Source organism: Helicoverpa armigera, chromosome 2 (assembly GCF_030705265.1).
Source record: "Helicoverpa armigera isolate CAAS_96S chromosome 2, ASM3070526v1, whole genome shotgun sequence".
NCBI classification, from domain to species: Eukaryota; Metazoa; Arthropoda; class Insecta; order Lepidoptera; family Noctuidae; genus Helicoverpa; species Helicoverpa armigera.
The window spans coordinates 7,832,515-7,850,405 of NC_087121.1; the positions used below are offsets into that span (position 1 = coordinate 7,832,515).

General features: G+C 37.9%; 2 protein-coding genes across 8 annotated transcripts in view; both read left to right on the top strand.

Moving 5' to 3' along the window:
* Positions 1-5,023, top strand: part of LOC110377677 (voltage-dependent calcium channel gamma-4 subunit) — a 79,059-nt gene extending 74,036 nt beyond the window's left edge. For both annotated transcript variants that reach the window (XM_021336646.3, XM_021336654.3), the window contains exons 2-6: positions 812-935; positions 1,503-1,741; positions 3,188-3,280; positions 3,728-3,868; positions 4,016-5,023. In XM_021336646.3, the coding sequence (XP_021192321.3) occupies positions 812-935; positions 1,503-1,741; positions 3,188-3,280; positions 3,728-3,868; positions 4,016-4,800 (1,382 nt within the window). In that variant the 3' untranslated portion in view covers positions 4,801-5,023. The remainder of the gene's footprint in view (positions 1-811; positions 936-1,502; positions 1,742-3,187; positions 3,281-3,727; positions 3,869-4,015) is intronic.
* Positions 5,024-5,153: 130 nt separating this feature from the next.
* Positions 5,154-16,244, top strand: LOC110377447 (Na(+)/citrate cotransporter). 6 transcript variants are annotated; one of them, XM_021336356.3, is made up of 17 exons: positions 5,154-5,876; positions 6,511-6,540; positions 6,624-6,641; positions 6,719-6,860; positions 7,002-7,154; positions 7,391-7,515; positions 7,898-8,009; positions 8,168-8,255; positions 8,374-8,434; positions 8,548-8,673; positions 9,149-9,251; positions 10,592-10,704; positions 10,804-10,895; positions 10,978-11,073; positions 14,695-14,891; positions 15,494-15,643; positions 15,941-16,244. In XM_021336356.3, exons 1-17 carry the CDS (start codon positions 5,848-5,850, stop codon positions 16,112-16,114), a joined length of 1,809 nt encoding a protein of 602 aa, XP_021192031.3. In that variant the 5' UTR covers positions 5,154-5,847; the 3' UTR covers positions 16,115-16,244. The 6 variants fall into 6 exon arrangements, with proteins under 6 accessions (XP_021192031.3, XP_063895105.1, XP_063895104.1 ...); XM_064039035.1 differs by having other exon boundaries at positions 14,695-14,792; XM_064039034.1 differs by having other exon boundaries at positions 6,722-6,860.
* Positions 16,245-17,891: the final 1,647 nt, after the last annotated feature.

Consider the following 17,891-nt stretch of genomic DNA (forward strand, 5'->3'; position numbering starts at 1 on the left):
ACAGGGGTACCTGCTGATGTGTAGGTAGGTACAGTAAGTCCAAAAAAACCTTTTCAGACATTTAAAAGTTGAACTTTAGTGTTTGGATTTTTCAAACGTTATTAAAACCTTTATGAAACTTCGAATTCCTGTAGCAATATGAAGGGTCTTTTGTTCAGCACGTCGCTGCACCGAGCACGTGTGTGTAAGTGCTTGAACGTGCAGGAACGTGCTTGAAACGTGCACGAATGGAAATAAGGCAAGTGTCGACCAGCATGGACTCTGGTCACTGGACAGTCACTTGAACTCGCCATTTTTTTTTACATTGAGCTTACCACGCTGCGTCCGCTCGCCTACGGCAGCCTCTCAATTGAAAAAATATTATTTAATGTTTTGAACGGTCTTCAAACTCCACGATAAGTTAGATTCTTACCGCATCGGAAATATAGTAAGTTCAAGTAAATCTGCCTATTCCGATTTGTACGAGATGACTTATATTTATAAAGGAGGAACATAAATTAAAACTTTTTCAACATCTTAATGATACAAGACTAAAATATTTTGATAGATTTTTTGGTTCTTCATCATTCCTGTTCCAACAATGTTCCATTCTGAAACAAAGCTTCGTGCCGTTATCCCAAGAATGGGTAACTGAAGTAACCATCTTGGTCATGAGTTCCTCCGTATTTTGGAAGACAACAGTGAGAATGTAATAGCGTCCAAGGCCGATTTCCACCACTACGGCTGTTCTCATGTAAAGAGATCAGTCAGCTGCGCAGGACATATTCAAGCATTTAGTGAGAATGTAACACAGAATTATTATAATTTCCAGTGAAGCGGAAGGGAGGAATGTGGGCAGGCGGTGCGCAGTGCGTGCATGCTTCGCTGCCTCGCGGCGCGCGCGCAACGCCTGCGCCCACGCTCAGTGGCGCCATCGCCAGCCGCCGCCCGCCCAGGTAAAATAAGCAACATTTCAAACATTATACCAACGACAGTTATCTTTTTCTCTTCTTCCGAGCCTTTTCTCAACTATGTTGGGGTACCTAAATATATTTGCAGCTGTTGGATGAAAATCAAAAACAAAATACCAATTTGCATCTTGCTCTGCTATATACATATGTATAATTGTATATCTAGATCAGAAGTGATAATGAAAATCTTTGTCTCGGCACTGTAACTTGAACTTTGCAATAATATTCATAAAGAATAGATGTACTACAAATTAAATTAGTTTTTCAATAATTGACTTATATCACTTGCAATGTTCATTTTCTTCGAATAACCCGAGGCCAGAAGAGCTACTCCTCCGAACTTTGATAATCCAGTCAAAAGTTTGGGAGAATTGTTAATAGATATCTGCATAGTAACTATTCAATTTTCTCCGTATCTTTGCATTTTCAAATATCTGTCATTGGCTTCGTATCCTAGGAAACCTGAAATCTGGCATAGTGACAAATCTGGTTTTCTTATCCTATTTTATTAAAAAAAATATCTTATTAATATTATTTTTAAATACATTTCAGGCCGTCCCCTCCGTCACCGACTTTAGTGGCCCAAATCGATTCGTCAGTGGCCTGCCTTTGGTTGCTAACGCCACTCTCAGCGGGAACTGCGGTGGTAGCAGTTCTAGTAGCCGTATCGACCAACAACTGGCTTCACACACAAGAGAACATGCTGAATCCTTCATACAACGGCACTGGGAGACACGACCTAGTTGCCAAGCAAACTGTGTCAGGATTATGGAGAATATGCCACACAGATCGTGAGTATTTAAAAAATATTGTTTTTATTCATAACGCTGAAGTAAAGCGGGGTACCTACTGACCAAAGTCACGGGGTATAATTTACCATTAGCATTAACTAAGTATGTGACGCCGTTTTATAAAATCGGTACCTACTTATGTCCTCAGTCAGTATCCAGCTTGAGAGAGCATTAATTTCATGAATCGGTCCAGTTTTTAAATAGAGATGAGAACTAGTTTAACTACAAGCTTAATTTGAATCTCTCGTTTTTTTTTATTAACCTACATTATCCCACTGCTGGGCAAAGTCTTCCCCAAAGTCTTAATTTTTTCTCTATTTAAAGCTCGCCGTGGCCAGTTAGCGAAGAGTGGTCTGAGTCTTCCCGCCAACACTACCATTTTAATTTACATATTTTTGGAAAAATATGTGCTTTTTACAAATTTGCTGAAACTTAAACATTACCTTCGAATGTTACTGAAAACTGTTCGAATAACTTTTACGTTTTTGCTCAATAAAATTACATAATAACATTTTCACTTGCCTTCATAATAAAATCGCAGTAAAACACATTAAAACGTATCGGCTTGGAATATAGAGCGCGGTACTTTTAGTACAATAGGGTATGAAACTTCCGTGTGTGTCGCAGACCTACAATGCGTTTCGTTTCCGTCGCGGCACGCGGGAAATGCATTGTCCCGCCGTCCGAGCCGGCCCACTTTCGTTCCATTACAAAGTCCGTTGATGTCCGTAACTGCGGGACACCCCTTGTGACTACTCTATTTCCTTCATTAAGTAACCTGTTTTGTTTGTTATGATTATTTATATGTACCACCAATATAGGATTGATGAGGTGATTTTTATCAAGCCTTTATAGGGTCAGTCAGTTGATATTTTTAACACAAATTGAAAAAGATATTACCATCAGGTCTGTTTTATACGGCGAGATAGGCAAGCGTAGGTATATAAATTTGCAAAGATAAATTCCATGTTTTCCCAGTTATCAGTACGAGAACATGGTCTGCATTATTAGTTTTTTAAAAAGTTTTAAAAATATATTTTTTTTTATTCGCGTTAAAATCTTTCGAGCAATGCATAATGCAGCACGTGCGGTAGTCGTCAGCTCGCTTTCAAAACGTACCTTAAAGACTTTATATAGCTGTAAGTCAATTATGTATGACGTAACTGTGGTGATCGGTCGCTTCAATGACGCACCGACGTATGAACATCATATAAACATCTTTCGTTATCAATCACTTTTTTTGTACTTTAACATCAAAGTAAAAGTACGTATCTATAAAACTTGTTAGCGCACTGGTCAAAAAATATTCCTGTAAATTTTATGCCATAGTTCATGACTGATTTAATGAATTGGTTTAAAAAATACTTTCTTTTGTTTACCTGTGAGTAGTATACATGTTGGTGAAGGATTGACATTAGTACTTTTATTGAATTGAAACTGTTTCAGCTGGCAGCACAGTGTTCAGGTGTTTGGACATACCGTATTTTCCTCTGTCCCAGTGGCAACCTGACCCAAGCGACTCTACGAATGCAATACCATGTAAGTTACAATAAGTTATGTAATTTTGAAGATATTGTTATATTATGATTATTTATACCTATTTACCTAGTTTTTTTAATTAATAAATGTGACGTTAAGCTTAGATGCAATAGATGGCGCTACTAGCCCAGTGAAACCATCATGTCCGACTTAGTTTCAGTCGTGTTAAGTAGATGGCGCCAGTAGCTAAGAGTGTTTGTTCCAAGCACTCTGACGCAATACCCAGCGCTAGTAAAGCACAGTTCAGTTCGCATTGAACCACAGCATTGAAACCCGGTCGACAACGGACGTGCTTCCCAGGCGCTCCTTGGAAAGTCTTGTGATTTGTGACTCGGCAAGCGGATATCACATCGCAGTTTTGTGTGGGAGCCCTTAATACTGTAAATAATATTATTTTGTGCTAATAAATTGAAAAAAGAAGATTAATAAATCATTATTACGTTTCAGATGTGGTGACCAGATCAGCAGCACCGCTTCTTCTGGCTGTGTTCACACAAGCTGTCGGGGCGCTATGCTGCGTGCTAGGCCACTGCGTGAAGGGCCGAAGACTATGTACATTCATTGCAGGCGTTCTTTTTATTATATCTGGTAAGTTAAAAAAAAACTATCTACAAAGAAATAAAATCACCTTCAATACCAACTTAAAACCTTCCACTAAGTCTGTCAAATACTCTACTAAGAACCGCATAAAAATCAAATTAACGTAATTAATGAACTCAAATTATTTCATTTCAGGTCTAATCATGCTGACTGGAATCGTCATGTACATATCGGTATTCAAATCACAAGTGAACCACAAGTTGCGTTACATGGCTTACTTTGATACACCCCGAATGTCATACAGTTACGGATATTCATTCGGGCTGTACATCAGTGGCTTCGTCGCCGCTGAGTTAGCGGGCACTTCAGCTATATTCTTATTTCTTCAGTGGTACCAAAAAGATTGGATAACAGAACTGACAGAGAAAGCCAAGGCGGATTGTCGAGCATGGGATCGAGAGTATGCCTTCACAGAGTTCAGAGAGCGAGACTCCACGCTCCTAGAGAGGCGGATGATGAAAAGGGACACATATCCCCCCACAGGCTCATCAGCTGCCACGCCGCGAGAGCGGAGACGCTTCGTATTCGACGGCGATGATATGCCTCACTGTTCAATACACAATAAAAATAGGAGAATAAATTTAAGTTCAGCTTCACTAAAAGATTTGTCATCGTCAACGCTGTACGGATTCCCGGCTGCGCCTCGACCGACAGCCTGTGACAATTATTTTGAAGAATTCAAGGAAGTGCCACAAAGCGCAAATACCTTGAGCGGTTTAAGAAGTGCATCGATATTTCAGTCACAGGCGTCAGTAGCTAGTGGCCGATTTCTTGACACTTCAGCAGTAGAACCACCACCTTCTCGGGAAGAGGAGATGGTGACTTTTGGTGCTGGTGCGAGGGGCGGTGAGGATCAGCAGCCACCGCGCCACGACCGTGCCGTAGGTACCGACCCCTACCGCAGAACTACGCCCGTCTGATCCACGAACTTGGGCATCCCACCCCGAATATAAAGCATATCGAGAAGTGATAAGTGACGATTTTATTCACGTGCTACGTACCAAATAGTTAATGTTCGTACTTAGCCGGATACAGTTATGAAGTGTCTTTCGAATTTATGAACGTACATAGGTGCATACGTGACTTGTGTTATGAAATTTTAAATTGTTATAATTCCTTAAATAAACACTGCCATTTGTCTAATTATTTTTTACTTATTTATATTCATTAGATTTACTATGTATTATACACTAAAAATATATTTGTATCAATATTACCTGAAATTGCATCAAAGATGGATTATTATTTAAATATAATCTGTATCACATGCCGTATCACACGAAAAGTTCTTACATCTTCCACGTTATCATCTGTTTTTGTATTTAATCCTCTCCTTGCATGCTTGGCCCGTACGTAAAGTTTTATACTCTCCTAAGAAAATTAAATTGAAATAATAATATTCCATTAAAGTTGTCTCAAAAGGGCTTCAGCGTGTTGGCTTCGGCCCCATGTTCCCCTTCCAAACCCGGGTTACTTATAGGCTTACTGATATCGATTTTAATATTTTTGGACGGAAATAAATGCTGCAAAATTTAAAAAAAATGGGTCCTAAAAAAATTCAAAATCAAATCAAATTTTTTGTGCCCATTTGAAGCGCCAATATCGTCTAAGCGAGTGTCCACAGAACTAATTTTGACGTATAATTTCAAATGGCTGTGAGAGACGTGTTTGTTCATTGGTTCACTGTAAAATAATTTTAGTACCACGAACACTCGCTACGTCTAACAGCGCCAAAATGGCGATTATCAAACGGGCACAAAAGCACGTTGACAACAGCCTGTCCAGTGGTAAATATAGAGGTCAGTGCATGGATATTATGATCTTTTTTTCGTTGACAATATAGTTTTTTTTTATGAAAAGAAAACAACCTAACCGTGTTTTGTTTTACGAAACATTCGATTTTAGCTGTCGGTTGAGTTGAAAATAATTTATTATAAATCTAACGAAGATAGTGATTCTGAAAAAAAATGGGGCTGGGGAAAGCGAAGAAGCCACCGTAAGTTTTTAGTTTATTTATTATTAATTTTGGAAGGTATTTTTGGAATATGGACTGGTGTTAACTTGGTTGGACAATCGTCTTGTTGACATATCTGCATGGATTTACAAATTTCATCGTGAATAAGAACTCTAAGGGTACATACTACGTTTACGGAGATACTTGGCGTCGTGTTTTGTGTGGCGTGATCGTGGTGCGAAGGACATTTTTTCTTCTGGTAAGGGTGATGAGCAGCGAAATGGCGCATAGTCACGTGCGTAAATACAAATTAATAGCGATACCACTATATTGTTCTTCGAGGTCCGAGAAAAGCGGTCTCTAAGCGCATAGCAAAGAATAATTAGACTAAATACTTTGGATTACCGAACTTTGACTAAACGCCAACAGTTTTCGTAAAATTCTAGTAATCAGTAGCGGAAATCGTAAGGATATTGTAGACTACGTATCTGTTGAACGGTCAATTAAGATAACTTGCACAGTTTTTTTAAAGTATATAATACAGACCGCCTGCTGGGTTCTACGATTTATAAAAGAGTCATGAATAAAATGTTGCACGAAGTTTCAATTTCGAAAAGTATACCTATGTCTTATTACATGTATTTAATACCTACTAAAGTTTTTTTGTTAATTACAGGCCTCCTCCTCCTCCTAGTACACTTGGGAGGTAAGTTTAATTTTAAATCACTTATTTTAATGATTATTTCAGTTGTTTTAACGACTTACTAATTTGTTTTTCTATTTTTTTAGCTTAATCCCGAACCCATTGTAAGTATTTTTTTTTATTCGAATAGTTATATTTTCTAAACCAAGTGTTTCTAATTTTAACATAATAAATTGTTCAGTAGTCGGTCTAAGGAGCCCCCAAAAACACCAGTCCCAGGTTTCGGGTTCAGAATCAAAAATATATTTAAGAATAACTTCAGGGGCATTATTGGTTCATTAGTACCACTATGTCTTCTGTCGTGGCAAAGCGAGCGAGATAATGTGAGTATATCTTATACCAATACGATATATTTTTCAGATGAGTTGCAGATTTAGTTACCCAGGAAATGATTTTGTCATAGAAGTAATTGTAGCATCGATAGTGCCACAGAAGCATTTTTCTAGCTATTGAAATTATTACAGCATGCCTTAACCGTGCAGCTGACGTGGCTGTTAATGTTTTGGTTCTTCCTTGTGCAACCCGTTGCGGTTCCTGCAACTGGTCTGATTACAGTATTCCTATTGCCAATGGCTGGTGTCATATCAAGCATTCAAGCATGCAACTGTTACATGAATGTAAGTAAATTTTCTTTAGAAGAATAGTGCCGTAATTTAAAGGATGCGTTATGACCATTTGAAGCTTAATGTTATAGTGGCCACACCCGATAGTAATGGTACTTACTAACGTGGTTATGACTAAGCAGAGTTTAAACAACCCCATACTGCAATAAGAACGCTACAATTTATCAACCTATCTTTTCAGATCAACACCACTAGCTTTGATTGATTTAACAATGTCCCACTTTTTTCAGGAAAATATAATTCTTTTTCTACTATCTTCAATGCTTATCTTATTGCTGAATAATTCCGGCGTGGATAGACGTATAGCAATATGGTTTATATGTTCTGGGGATGCATGCCAATATTCTGCCAAAAGGTAAACTTTTATCCTTAACAGAAACATTGTCGAAACATCACCTTTTTATCGCTATAAACCTATGCTAAAAGGACGTTCTGACCTGTTTGAGCATATGGTTACTCGTCAACTTTTACCTAGCGATAACAGGACGATATGGCTATAATATAGGTACAAGCGACTAATGGCTTTAAGGTCATGGTTCAGTAAGATCCCGTTAGTTATTATGACCACATGTGTTATTTTTTATTTATTCATTATACTTTTTGCACACATTTTACAAATATAAAAAACAATGTACAAAGGCGGACTTACGCTTTACGCCTCCTCAACCAAATACGCCTTTGTAAGACTGGTATCAGACCTATGTGAAATCTCACCGCTTTGCGTACTTTGTTCTCAGGATAATATTCAAGTTCAGTTCAGCGGCGTTCTTTCTGTCGATGTTAAGCAATCGGCTCATAATTTGTTCCACCCTTACACAGATATCTACGTCCGTGCTAACCAAATTAGATGTAAGTGTAATATGTACATCATATTTAAATAAGTCCCTATATGCCAAAGGACTCTATTATCATGTGCCTAATCATTTCCTTAGTTGGCCGATATGTTTTTACCACTAGTAGTTTTTTCATGGAGTCTTTCGTTAACGACATGCATAATTATGTTTCAGGCGTCAACATTAAAATCAGACGAGATACCAAATTTTGTTACCATGCGATATATTGTTAATAATGCAATCCAAGTTTCAGCAGGGATTGGTATGTTATTTTATAATTGGCGGGTTGGCGATGATTTTGGCTATGATCATTTTTTTTTTGTTTAATACTTATGTAATACTTTGTATATTGGTCCCCATTAATAAAATTATATTTTCAGGTAGCACTGCAATTATGCACTCTGCGTCTGTAACTATGCTCTTTCGGGCAATTTTTGTGGAGTATGTATACTTGTATATAGATTTAATGTTTGATTTTATTAAGAGTTCTTAAGCATATTTAGGTATAAGATCATACAATTTTATCCATATTTTATATTGTCTTTCATTCGCAGATTTGCACCCAAAGGCCAGGAATACCCGGATATATTCAATTATCTTCAATATTCGGCTTTTGCTTTCCCTGTCGCATTTTTAATGTTCATCTTTTGCCTTATTTACCACATGCTACTATCAAATTCGTAAGTTTTATGATTAAATATTTGTGTAGAACAGGTTGAGCGTTGAAACATAATTATTTACAACGGACTAGTTAAACAAAGTAAGGACTTCACCGCAATATTAGAAAGTGAGTCGTATGTGTGCATTACAAAGTTGCTTCTGACTCTTTTCTTCGTCTTAATGGTAACATTAGTATCGTGTTTTACAGTTTTGGCTTTTTATGAACTGCCTTGTTGGTTCAGTAGTCGCACCCGTAACTTCAGTGCACGAGGTCTCGGGTTCGATTCCCGGGGCAAACCGATTTCGGTTTGTGAGTTTTTGAAACTTTTACAAAACAGCCTGAAAGTTGGTGACAGATACACCCGTGCATCGGAGAAGCACGTAAATGTCTGATCACCTGTATACTCGTAAATGCTCCTGCATTATAATATGCCCTGCGCAGTAGGCCGATATCTTTGAGTTCCCCACATCTTATTTCCTATTTATTTTATTTAGGGCCCTGAAAGTACCTATGCCATCTGGCAAAATGGAAGAGTTGCGGGCTGGCTTTCTGAGGTTTCAAGAAGAGTTGCCGTCTAAACATAGTCTACATGAAAAGGTTTGTTACTGTCATCAACTGCCAAGCCTTCTTTCAACTGTATTGGTGTCTTCGTCGAACCTGATGCAATTGATTACCTGTATTTTACATAGAGGGACTGCTTAACTTAGGATTGATCTATCCACGCGACTGTTACGGCCGGTTCACACATGTCTCCGTTTTACTGTTCCGTTTTATCGTGTACGTTTTTTTTTCGTCCATGGCGTATGTAGTTGTATGAGTGACTTCACACATGGCACAGTATTCTGTATACCTACCAAAAAATATCGTTCCGTAAAAAAATTACATTCCGTTTTGTCATCGAATACTGGACGACGGAACAGTAAAAATGTACGGATACGTAGAATTTTAACGGATAGATACTGTGTGCGTGGCGGGCGGTGTGTGCGGGGTGTAGGAGGGGGAGTGATGCGACACGACAGGTTTTGTTTGGCTCACATTTTTTATTGCAGATTCCTAGGGAACGTGCATTGTGTGTAATAATTATTATAATCACTGATCACGTAACTGACTCATAAGTAAACTGTAAGCACCCTCTCTAGATCTTTGGGCCATAAGTGGATGCTGCCAATAACGTCGAATGTTCTTTCTCCAACGATAGTACCAATACAACACGACAGCGTCCATCCTTGTAGAATAGCGGCGGTATACCGCGAGTTTTCTGTTCACACATCGCATCCAGTAATGACGGATTCGTTGAACGTTATACGGTGCCTATGTGTGAACAGCGCATAATTAAAAACGTACCAGTAAAACGGACTCCCATGTGTGAACGGGCCGTTACTTGGCCACGGGCCTGCCTTAATAACGTGCCTACAATTCACAAAACATTAACCCGAAATATATAATAATTAAGGTGAATGTTTCGAATATAAGCTCATGCCAAAGTCAAAGCCGAATCGGTCATTACGTCAATAAACTATAATACTAAAAATTTGTTGGTCCCGGATGTCATTTAAACATTATCATTAGCATTTGTTACGGCTAGTCAAATCACGGAGGCTGACAACTAGTCTTACCAAAGAGTATCGGATTTCTCGGGTAACTGCTGCATCTTGTTAATTGACCCACCACAAGGCTCCTGACCTATTTGGTTTTTGGTACTTGCGTTCATCTTTCCTTTCTTCTCCGTTAATTACCTTGTACATTTCATCACCTGGGTTAATAGAGCAGTCGCTCCTTGTAAAACATTTGGACTCAGCTCTATCCGGTTAGACTGGAAGCCAACCCAAACATAGTTGTGAAAACGCGCTCGGAAGTGTGATGGATTTCATCACTTTTTAGAACCCTATAGAGTCTATCTATAGACTTCTTTCTGACACTTTAATCAATTGTTGCAGCTCAGCGTAATTTTTCTCATAGTTACTCTATGTATGTTTTTCTTCCGCTGGTGTAAATGGATCGAGGGATGGGCAGACTTCTCGGCTACCGAGGGTGCTCCACAATTGCCAAGGTAAAGTACCTTTTACAGCTCTTAAAACATTATTTATATTTAAAATTTTATTACTAATTGATTTGCCAGTTTGGCTTATATTTATTTTTTCTTTCTCAGAGTTAAAGATGCTACAGTTGCAGCTATATTTGTTATATTTCTCCACACTCTGCCTAAAAGCTATAGTTTTCTGAAGTTCCTTAATATTGAGAGTAAGTAAGACTTTTTATACAGAAGACAAACCTGCGATAATTCGAAAAGCTTTAGATTAAAATTGGGTACTTTTTATTCCAGGAAAAAGTGAATTACCGCCTTTAAAACCTGAGTCAGCCGTATTGTGGTGGAGATTTGTTGATAGAAACGTAAACTATGCATATTACTTTGTATTTGGTAAGTTATTTTTTTTTCTCTATCGTTAAAGCTGAACATTTTTTTGTTTGAGAAACAAGGTTAAATTGTATCGTTTTCCATCGAACCACACATTGATTGGGTCCTTATAACATTGTTACGTAGATTAGGTACAATAGTAAAATGTATTATATTTAAATCTTCTAACCGGAATACTGAAAAATTTGTTCTTGAAGAATCTGAAAATAATTACTAAATGTCACAACAACCCATAGACATAATATAGTAAACAGGACTGCGCACTTTTAACCAAAAAACGAGCCGAGTGAAACAGTTAGTACGGAGGCCGCCCTTTCTAATCTGTCCCGTTCTAATAGGGTGACTATGAGATCAAGCTATGTGAGACCAATCCGAGTTTGCTAAGATTATTAAACACAGATTGGTATTAAAGTTCTAACTTACGCAGTTTTTGACCTTAAAATACTAATTAGGCTTTTAATAATTAGCGGGAATTAGCAGTAATAAAAACAGGAATATTCGAAGTGCAGACTGCTTTTTTAGAATTTTTGCTTTACATATAGACTGCTGAGCCATTTTTATCGTCTTTCTACATTTTTTTTGGGAAGCTATAACAATAGTACAACAGTTTTAAAATCCATCACCCATATTTTGAATCATTACAAGAATTCATGGGCATATACATAATATATAAATATTATATGCCCAGGCAATAGTTGTTTGATTTACGAAAATGTTATTATTAGCTTACCTGTGGAACGATATATTGCAACCACCATAGGATTCACTTTTACAAGTATAAAAGCAACACTTTTTCACCATTTTAATAGTTTAAATTGATTTAATACAAAAAATATAAACAAAATTTTAAATGCTGATTTCGCGCCTAGAATGTTCAGGGTTACCGCTAGAAAATAAAAATTTATCTTGCTTATGTTTTAAGAATGAATACGAATAAATTAAAGCGATTGTTATAAAGGACCATGGGCAAAAATGTATGAAGCCTGGGCTCACCCACCAACAGAGATGAGACCACTTTGAATATACTTGTAAAGCACTAAATATAAAGATTTAAACTCATTTTTGCGAAGAATCCATGGGGTTATTTTGCTATAAATATTTTTCTCCGACCATAAATAAACTAATATTCTGCAAAAAGTAGTGCTATTATGGCATTGTAGGTTTTGTTATTGAACACCTTTAACTAGTTTTAATTCCAGGTTTAATGAATAAAAAAATAAAAAATAAAATAACTGCTAACAGTTAAAATTATTTTTGTTAACATTTCAGTCAATATCAATAATAATGTCGTCTAAATATCCTGCCGGTGGATTAAATTGTGTGCCTGCCTAACCCTAGATACCATATTATTGAAATGATATGAGCACAACTTCCTACTGTGCATCTACCTGTTAGACACGAGCAGTAAGGGTCATGGCACAGTATAGCGGCACCGCAACAGCACGGCTCCACACCAGCATAAGTTTTCATTCAATTTAGAGCATTAAATCGTGTATATTATAATATATTTCGTAATGTCAATATGAAAAAGCCAACGGCGAGCAGTCAGCGCGCTTGCCGCTACCACACTACTCGGCTCGCAGCCCGAGTGCTGCAAGCGAGCGGACCTCATGCGTACAGCGCGCCGACGGCACGCTCATTACGCGCCGACTCCGAGTCGGCAGCGAAACAACGTCATTACGTCGTGTTCAATCATAAGTATCTTAAAATAATATTGAGTTTGCGGTGACAGCAAGCTTACACCTCGCGGCCGGACGCGGCCGGCGCGCGGTCGGCGCGCGGACAGCGCGCGGCCGGCGCGCGGTCGGCGCGCGGACAGCGCGCGGTCGGCGAGCGGTCGGCGAGCTTGCACCTTGCGGACAACGCGTAGTTAGCGCGCTGGCAGCTAGCCGTAGTCTTAATTCGAGGCGACGCCGTGCTGTAGCCGTGCTGTTGCGGTTCCGCTATAATGTGCTATGACCTTAATACTGAGCGATGGCATCTCGACCATTTTCGTTTCTGTTAACCAGAATGTATACGTAATATGTACGTGCACAAACATCTCTTGTCTGTATTCTTCCTCTTAATGGCTTTTGTATTTTCTTCGTTGCCAAACAAGCCTTTTTTTGTAAAAAGTTTTTTATTTTTGGCTTTTCAGTGACAAGCATAGTTGTCACTATCCGCATTTGTGGAAAGTTCTCATCAATACGAATAATATAAGCCCAAACACGAGGTAGTTTACATATTCAGTTGTCGAGTTCCCTCGACCTTCTGCGGTCTACATCATCAGGTCAGCTCCAAACCTTCACTGTTGCATAGTGTTATCAAACGTACACCTCATTGTCAAGTTTTTAACCTATGCACGCCTACAATTTTCGAAAGTTGCCCTCGATTTCTCAGGGTTTCCATCATCAGATCCTGACCTGGTGATGAAGGTGGTCCCATAATCCTAGCATAATCAAATCCTGCGAATTACGTTTTATGTCATGAACAACCAAGCGCACTACGACTCCTAACAATTCTTTTTCTACGAAACCTGTTTAGGTGCATATCTTTTTTTTGCCATGGAATTGAAGGTAGTGCCCATAGTAACAATTTTAGTACAAACAAAAACCTTCATAACGGCATATGCTATAACTCTGTTGGACAATGAGCCCAATTTGACTCATGGTCCTTTGTTGACTTACAATTATTAAAATAAGATAAAAATATAAGTAATTCAATTGTTTTTTTGGGAAGACAAAACTGTTGAACATAACATTTTTTTATGCTGGCAAGGTGTTAGAAAGAGACAAACTGCCTCCGTTCTGACTATCCCTCTCGGCTCGGATTTGCCTCTGTGTATTATGCAACCAGTTTAGTACCTTGTTGCGTTGGAATAGAGTTCATTTTCGTAAATATATATTTTGAGAGTGCGCAATCTTGTTTAGTATATTACATCTATGCAACAACCAGTTCCTGTGTAACCATGGCAACGCTCAAACAATAAAGGTGCGTTTAGAATACTTACTACCGAATGCGCTTCGATCTAAAATCAGTAGGTAGTATCAGTGGCGGTACGCGTGCGGTCGGCAGTTGTAGCTAGCTTTCAAAACGTACCTTAAACTAGTCTAGGTTTTATAGCACTCATTTTTAGTCCAAATAATCAAAATACCCTTATACACATTAAAGACTAACTAATGGTGCGTGACGTTGCTTGCACACATGCAGATGATATCTATAGGTATTGCATTCTTCTGAAATATAGTGGTACGATACTCGTGCCCGGGTAACAGGGATAAGAAAGTTAGATTGGCTCCATATAAACACGTGTACTGGGCTGCATCCAGTTATCATGAAAGTTGTGTTCAAATTGTTATACAGCCTCTTGTTCAAAAAGCGGGAAAATGTATTAAATAATACTGTCTGAACTGAAGTTGTCGGCTATCAACAGCATTATCCTGCTTAAATGAAAGCAATATTAAGCTACGTGATAATTTCTAATATGATTTCAAATTTATCTATCCAGATTTTGAAAGATAAAAAAATAAATCGTTTATAAATTACCATCAGACAAACTACATAGCCAATCGTTCGTAAGTGTCTCTTGTTGGATACGTGTACATAAAAAACTGCGAGCTTGACGGTTCTTTTAAAATCTTTCAGGTAGTGCATTGTCGATAACTATTGCCGCCGAGAAGACTGGCCTGCATCGAATTATTGGCGAAAATCTTGGAAAAATTATAACAGGAAAATCTTGGAATGTGGGCCTTTTTCTCACTCTCTTCCTTATAACATTCCTGGCAAATATAATGTCTGCGGTCCCAGCTTGTACAGTATTTCTTCCGTTTGTATTATGTGCAGTTAGTATTTTAAAATTCTGAAGATTCTTAAGTGACTCGAGATGACTGATTTTAAACACTTTCTGACAATTTTTATCGATACAATGATTGCCCCCCCCCCCCTTATTTTTTTGTAGGTATTATTTTATCGATTTATAGCCGGGCGCAAGGGGCACAGCAACTAATATCTAACCAAGCGCTACAAGGGGTTACATAAAAACAAGTATCAAAAATAAAGTTTAAACGCTAGCACCCTACATTCTATTTCTCTGACTGACTAACAGCCAGTTTCTTCATCAAAAGTTAAAGTCAAAGTAATGTCTAAAGTAAAAGTAACGGTTAAATTCAATTTTTCTATGAATTTTGCTGTCACTTTAGCCTTGAAAAAACGAATTTGACCGTTACTTTAACTTTAGACATTACTTTAACTTTAACTTTTGATGAAGAAACTGGCCGTAAGTGACACAAAACACTGAGGGATAAAATAAAACTTTCGACATGGCTATAGAAATCTGTGGTAAAATGAACACAGTCAACGGACTTTCAGACATCGAATTCTAGAGCCATACGAGTTTTATTTTATCCCTTTGTCTTATTTTACCGGATGTAATTTTTTTTTACAGTCAGTGGATGCTGCTCAACCTTGGCCAGGCAAAGTTTACGTTGCAGCATTAGGCGTCGGCATAGCATCGTCTTTCGGATTCAGCTGTCCTTTCCTATATACTCCTGCTTACTTCTGTCATTACACTGGGAAAGTACCAATACTGAAAATGGTGAATACCTTATGCAAATTGTTTTATTACTACATACCGTATCAACGTTGTTTAAATGATAAGAAAAATTCTAAATTCGTTGCGCAGTTTTGAAGTATAACCATTCCTGTATAGTTGAAAGTATTATCTACTACAGTATTACAAAGTGCCACCGGGCTGACTTGGCAGCTCCCACCGGAGCCTTGTACACTTGGGGTTCAACATAAATTATAAACAGACAGACAAATAGCGGGAAGCAACTTCTATACATATATACTATGTAGTGGTATATGGAACTCATAGCATGTCTTTTTACAGGTTAAATATTCTTTCATACCGGTGTGGATATGCCTCGTAACTTTGTTTGTTGCCCTTATGATATGGGCACCGTTTGTATTCGACTCTGATGACGCCGGTGTCATGGCCATCCCGGTGCCGGGCGGCCCAGGTGAGACGACGACGGTGACCGAACCAGCACCAGCAGGTCTTTAAAAGTTCTGATCCAATTCGAGCTTAGATGTTACGTGTTATTTACTACAAGTTTCCACGGTTTCACAATGGAACATACCATATATATTTTTGTTATGTAAAGTGAGAAATAAAGCACTGTTAAGTTCAATGTTAAGGAATATTTTTTTGTTTGTTTCTTTGTACCCTAAGAGCTCCGAAACGACTGAACTGATTTGAATAATTATTTCAGTGTTGGGAAGATAGATTGTGTCCGTCCGTAAGGATGGATGAACCACTTTCTGTATCGTAATGAATTTTTTGTATTTAGTAGGTAATACGTTGAAAAGAACCTATAGTAGGATAAATCTTGGAATTTGTAGTATAATAGTTCAAAATTTGTATAAACAAAGGTGGCCCCTTAATCTATATATTTAGACTACGTGGCACATAACCGATCCACCCATAACACTAGGAAGTATGTGACTCAGGTACACACACACACACAGGTACACAGGTCAGGTCAGGTACAAGTCAGCTACTACATTGAGACAATGATTAAAACATTTGTTTTTCAACTTGGAGATTTCTCCAAGTTGGCATTATACTTTTATTTATCCATCCAACTCAAATCGGACGTGTATTTATTCAAATCGGGCCATACAACAGGCGCCCAGAAGCACATGCTTATCCACGTCAACAATATGGTCGTAACAGTTGGACCAACACCAGCTTTTACCTGTGAAAAACATGCGATACCTCGTTATAGAGTTTTGTTCAGATGCATTATCCTCCTGCCCTTACCCCAATTATAACTTGACTTGGACTTGCCATAATTATATTGACATTTGTCTTGGGACTTGGAACAGTGAAAGTGTTAGTTTGGAGTCGGCACAATATGTTTTTCTCCTTCCATACATTTAGTCATCTTGCAAAATACCATTATTTCTAACCATATTGACTTTCAAACAATTCATTTGTTGTTTTTTGGTCGTTTCTTCCAATATATCCTTCAACGCTCATGCCCAATACCACGCCAAAACTTTCCTCACAACATGACTCATTCCTCCGCTATACCTAGGTAAATGCCTATAACAACATGACAGCCATATTCTCTCAAATACTCATTCCTTCCGCCTGATAGCCAATTTTTTCATCAAAAGAAAAATCCAAAGTAAAAATCAAAGTAATGTCTAAAGTAAAAGTAGCGGTCAAATTCGCTTTTTCTATTAGTTTTGCTGTCACTTTAGCCTTGAAAAAACGAATTTGACCGTGACTTTTACTTTAGACATTACTTTGACTTTTATGTTTGATGAAGAAACTGGCCGTAAATGACCAAAATTAAAAAAATAAATAAAAAATGTCTTACCATATTCATTGTAGGTATTTTAGCAGCGCCCTGGATAACTAAATTGCCCGGAGTGCCAACAGGCAAACAAAAACAAAAAAGCCGAAATACCGGAGGCAATGTTATACCAAAGAGGGTGAATGTTCATTTCTTTGCCCTGTAAAAAACATAATTTTGCTGCATTATTTGCGAACTATAAACATAATACAAGTTTACAAAAGATCTTTCAAGTTGAAGACTAAATAGATTTTTAGATATTAAAGACGTCAAAATCTGGCCTACCAGAACTTCACTGCTTAGAAAAATTTATTTGTTATACAAAAGTACAAAGTTGTTTTTTAACCGAGCGCTTAATTTTGATCCCCGAGAAAGCGAGGAATGCAAAAATGTTGTCACAACCGGAGCGAGTTTCTTATAAATTGAATCGTGAGAACAATATCAAAATTTTGAATTAACACCAATTGCATGACTATA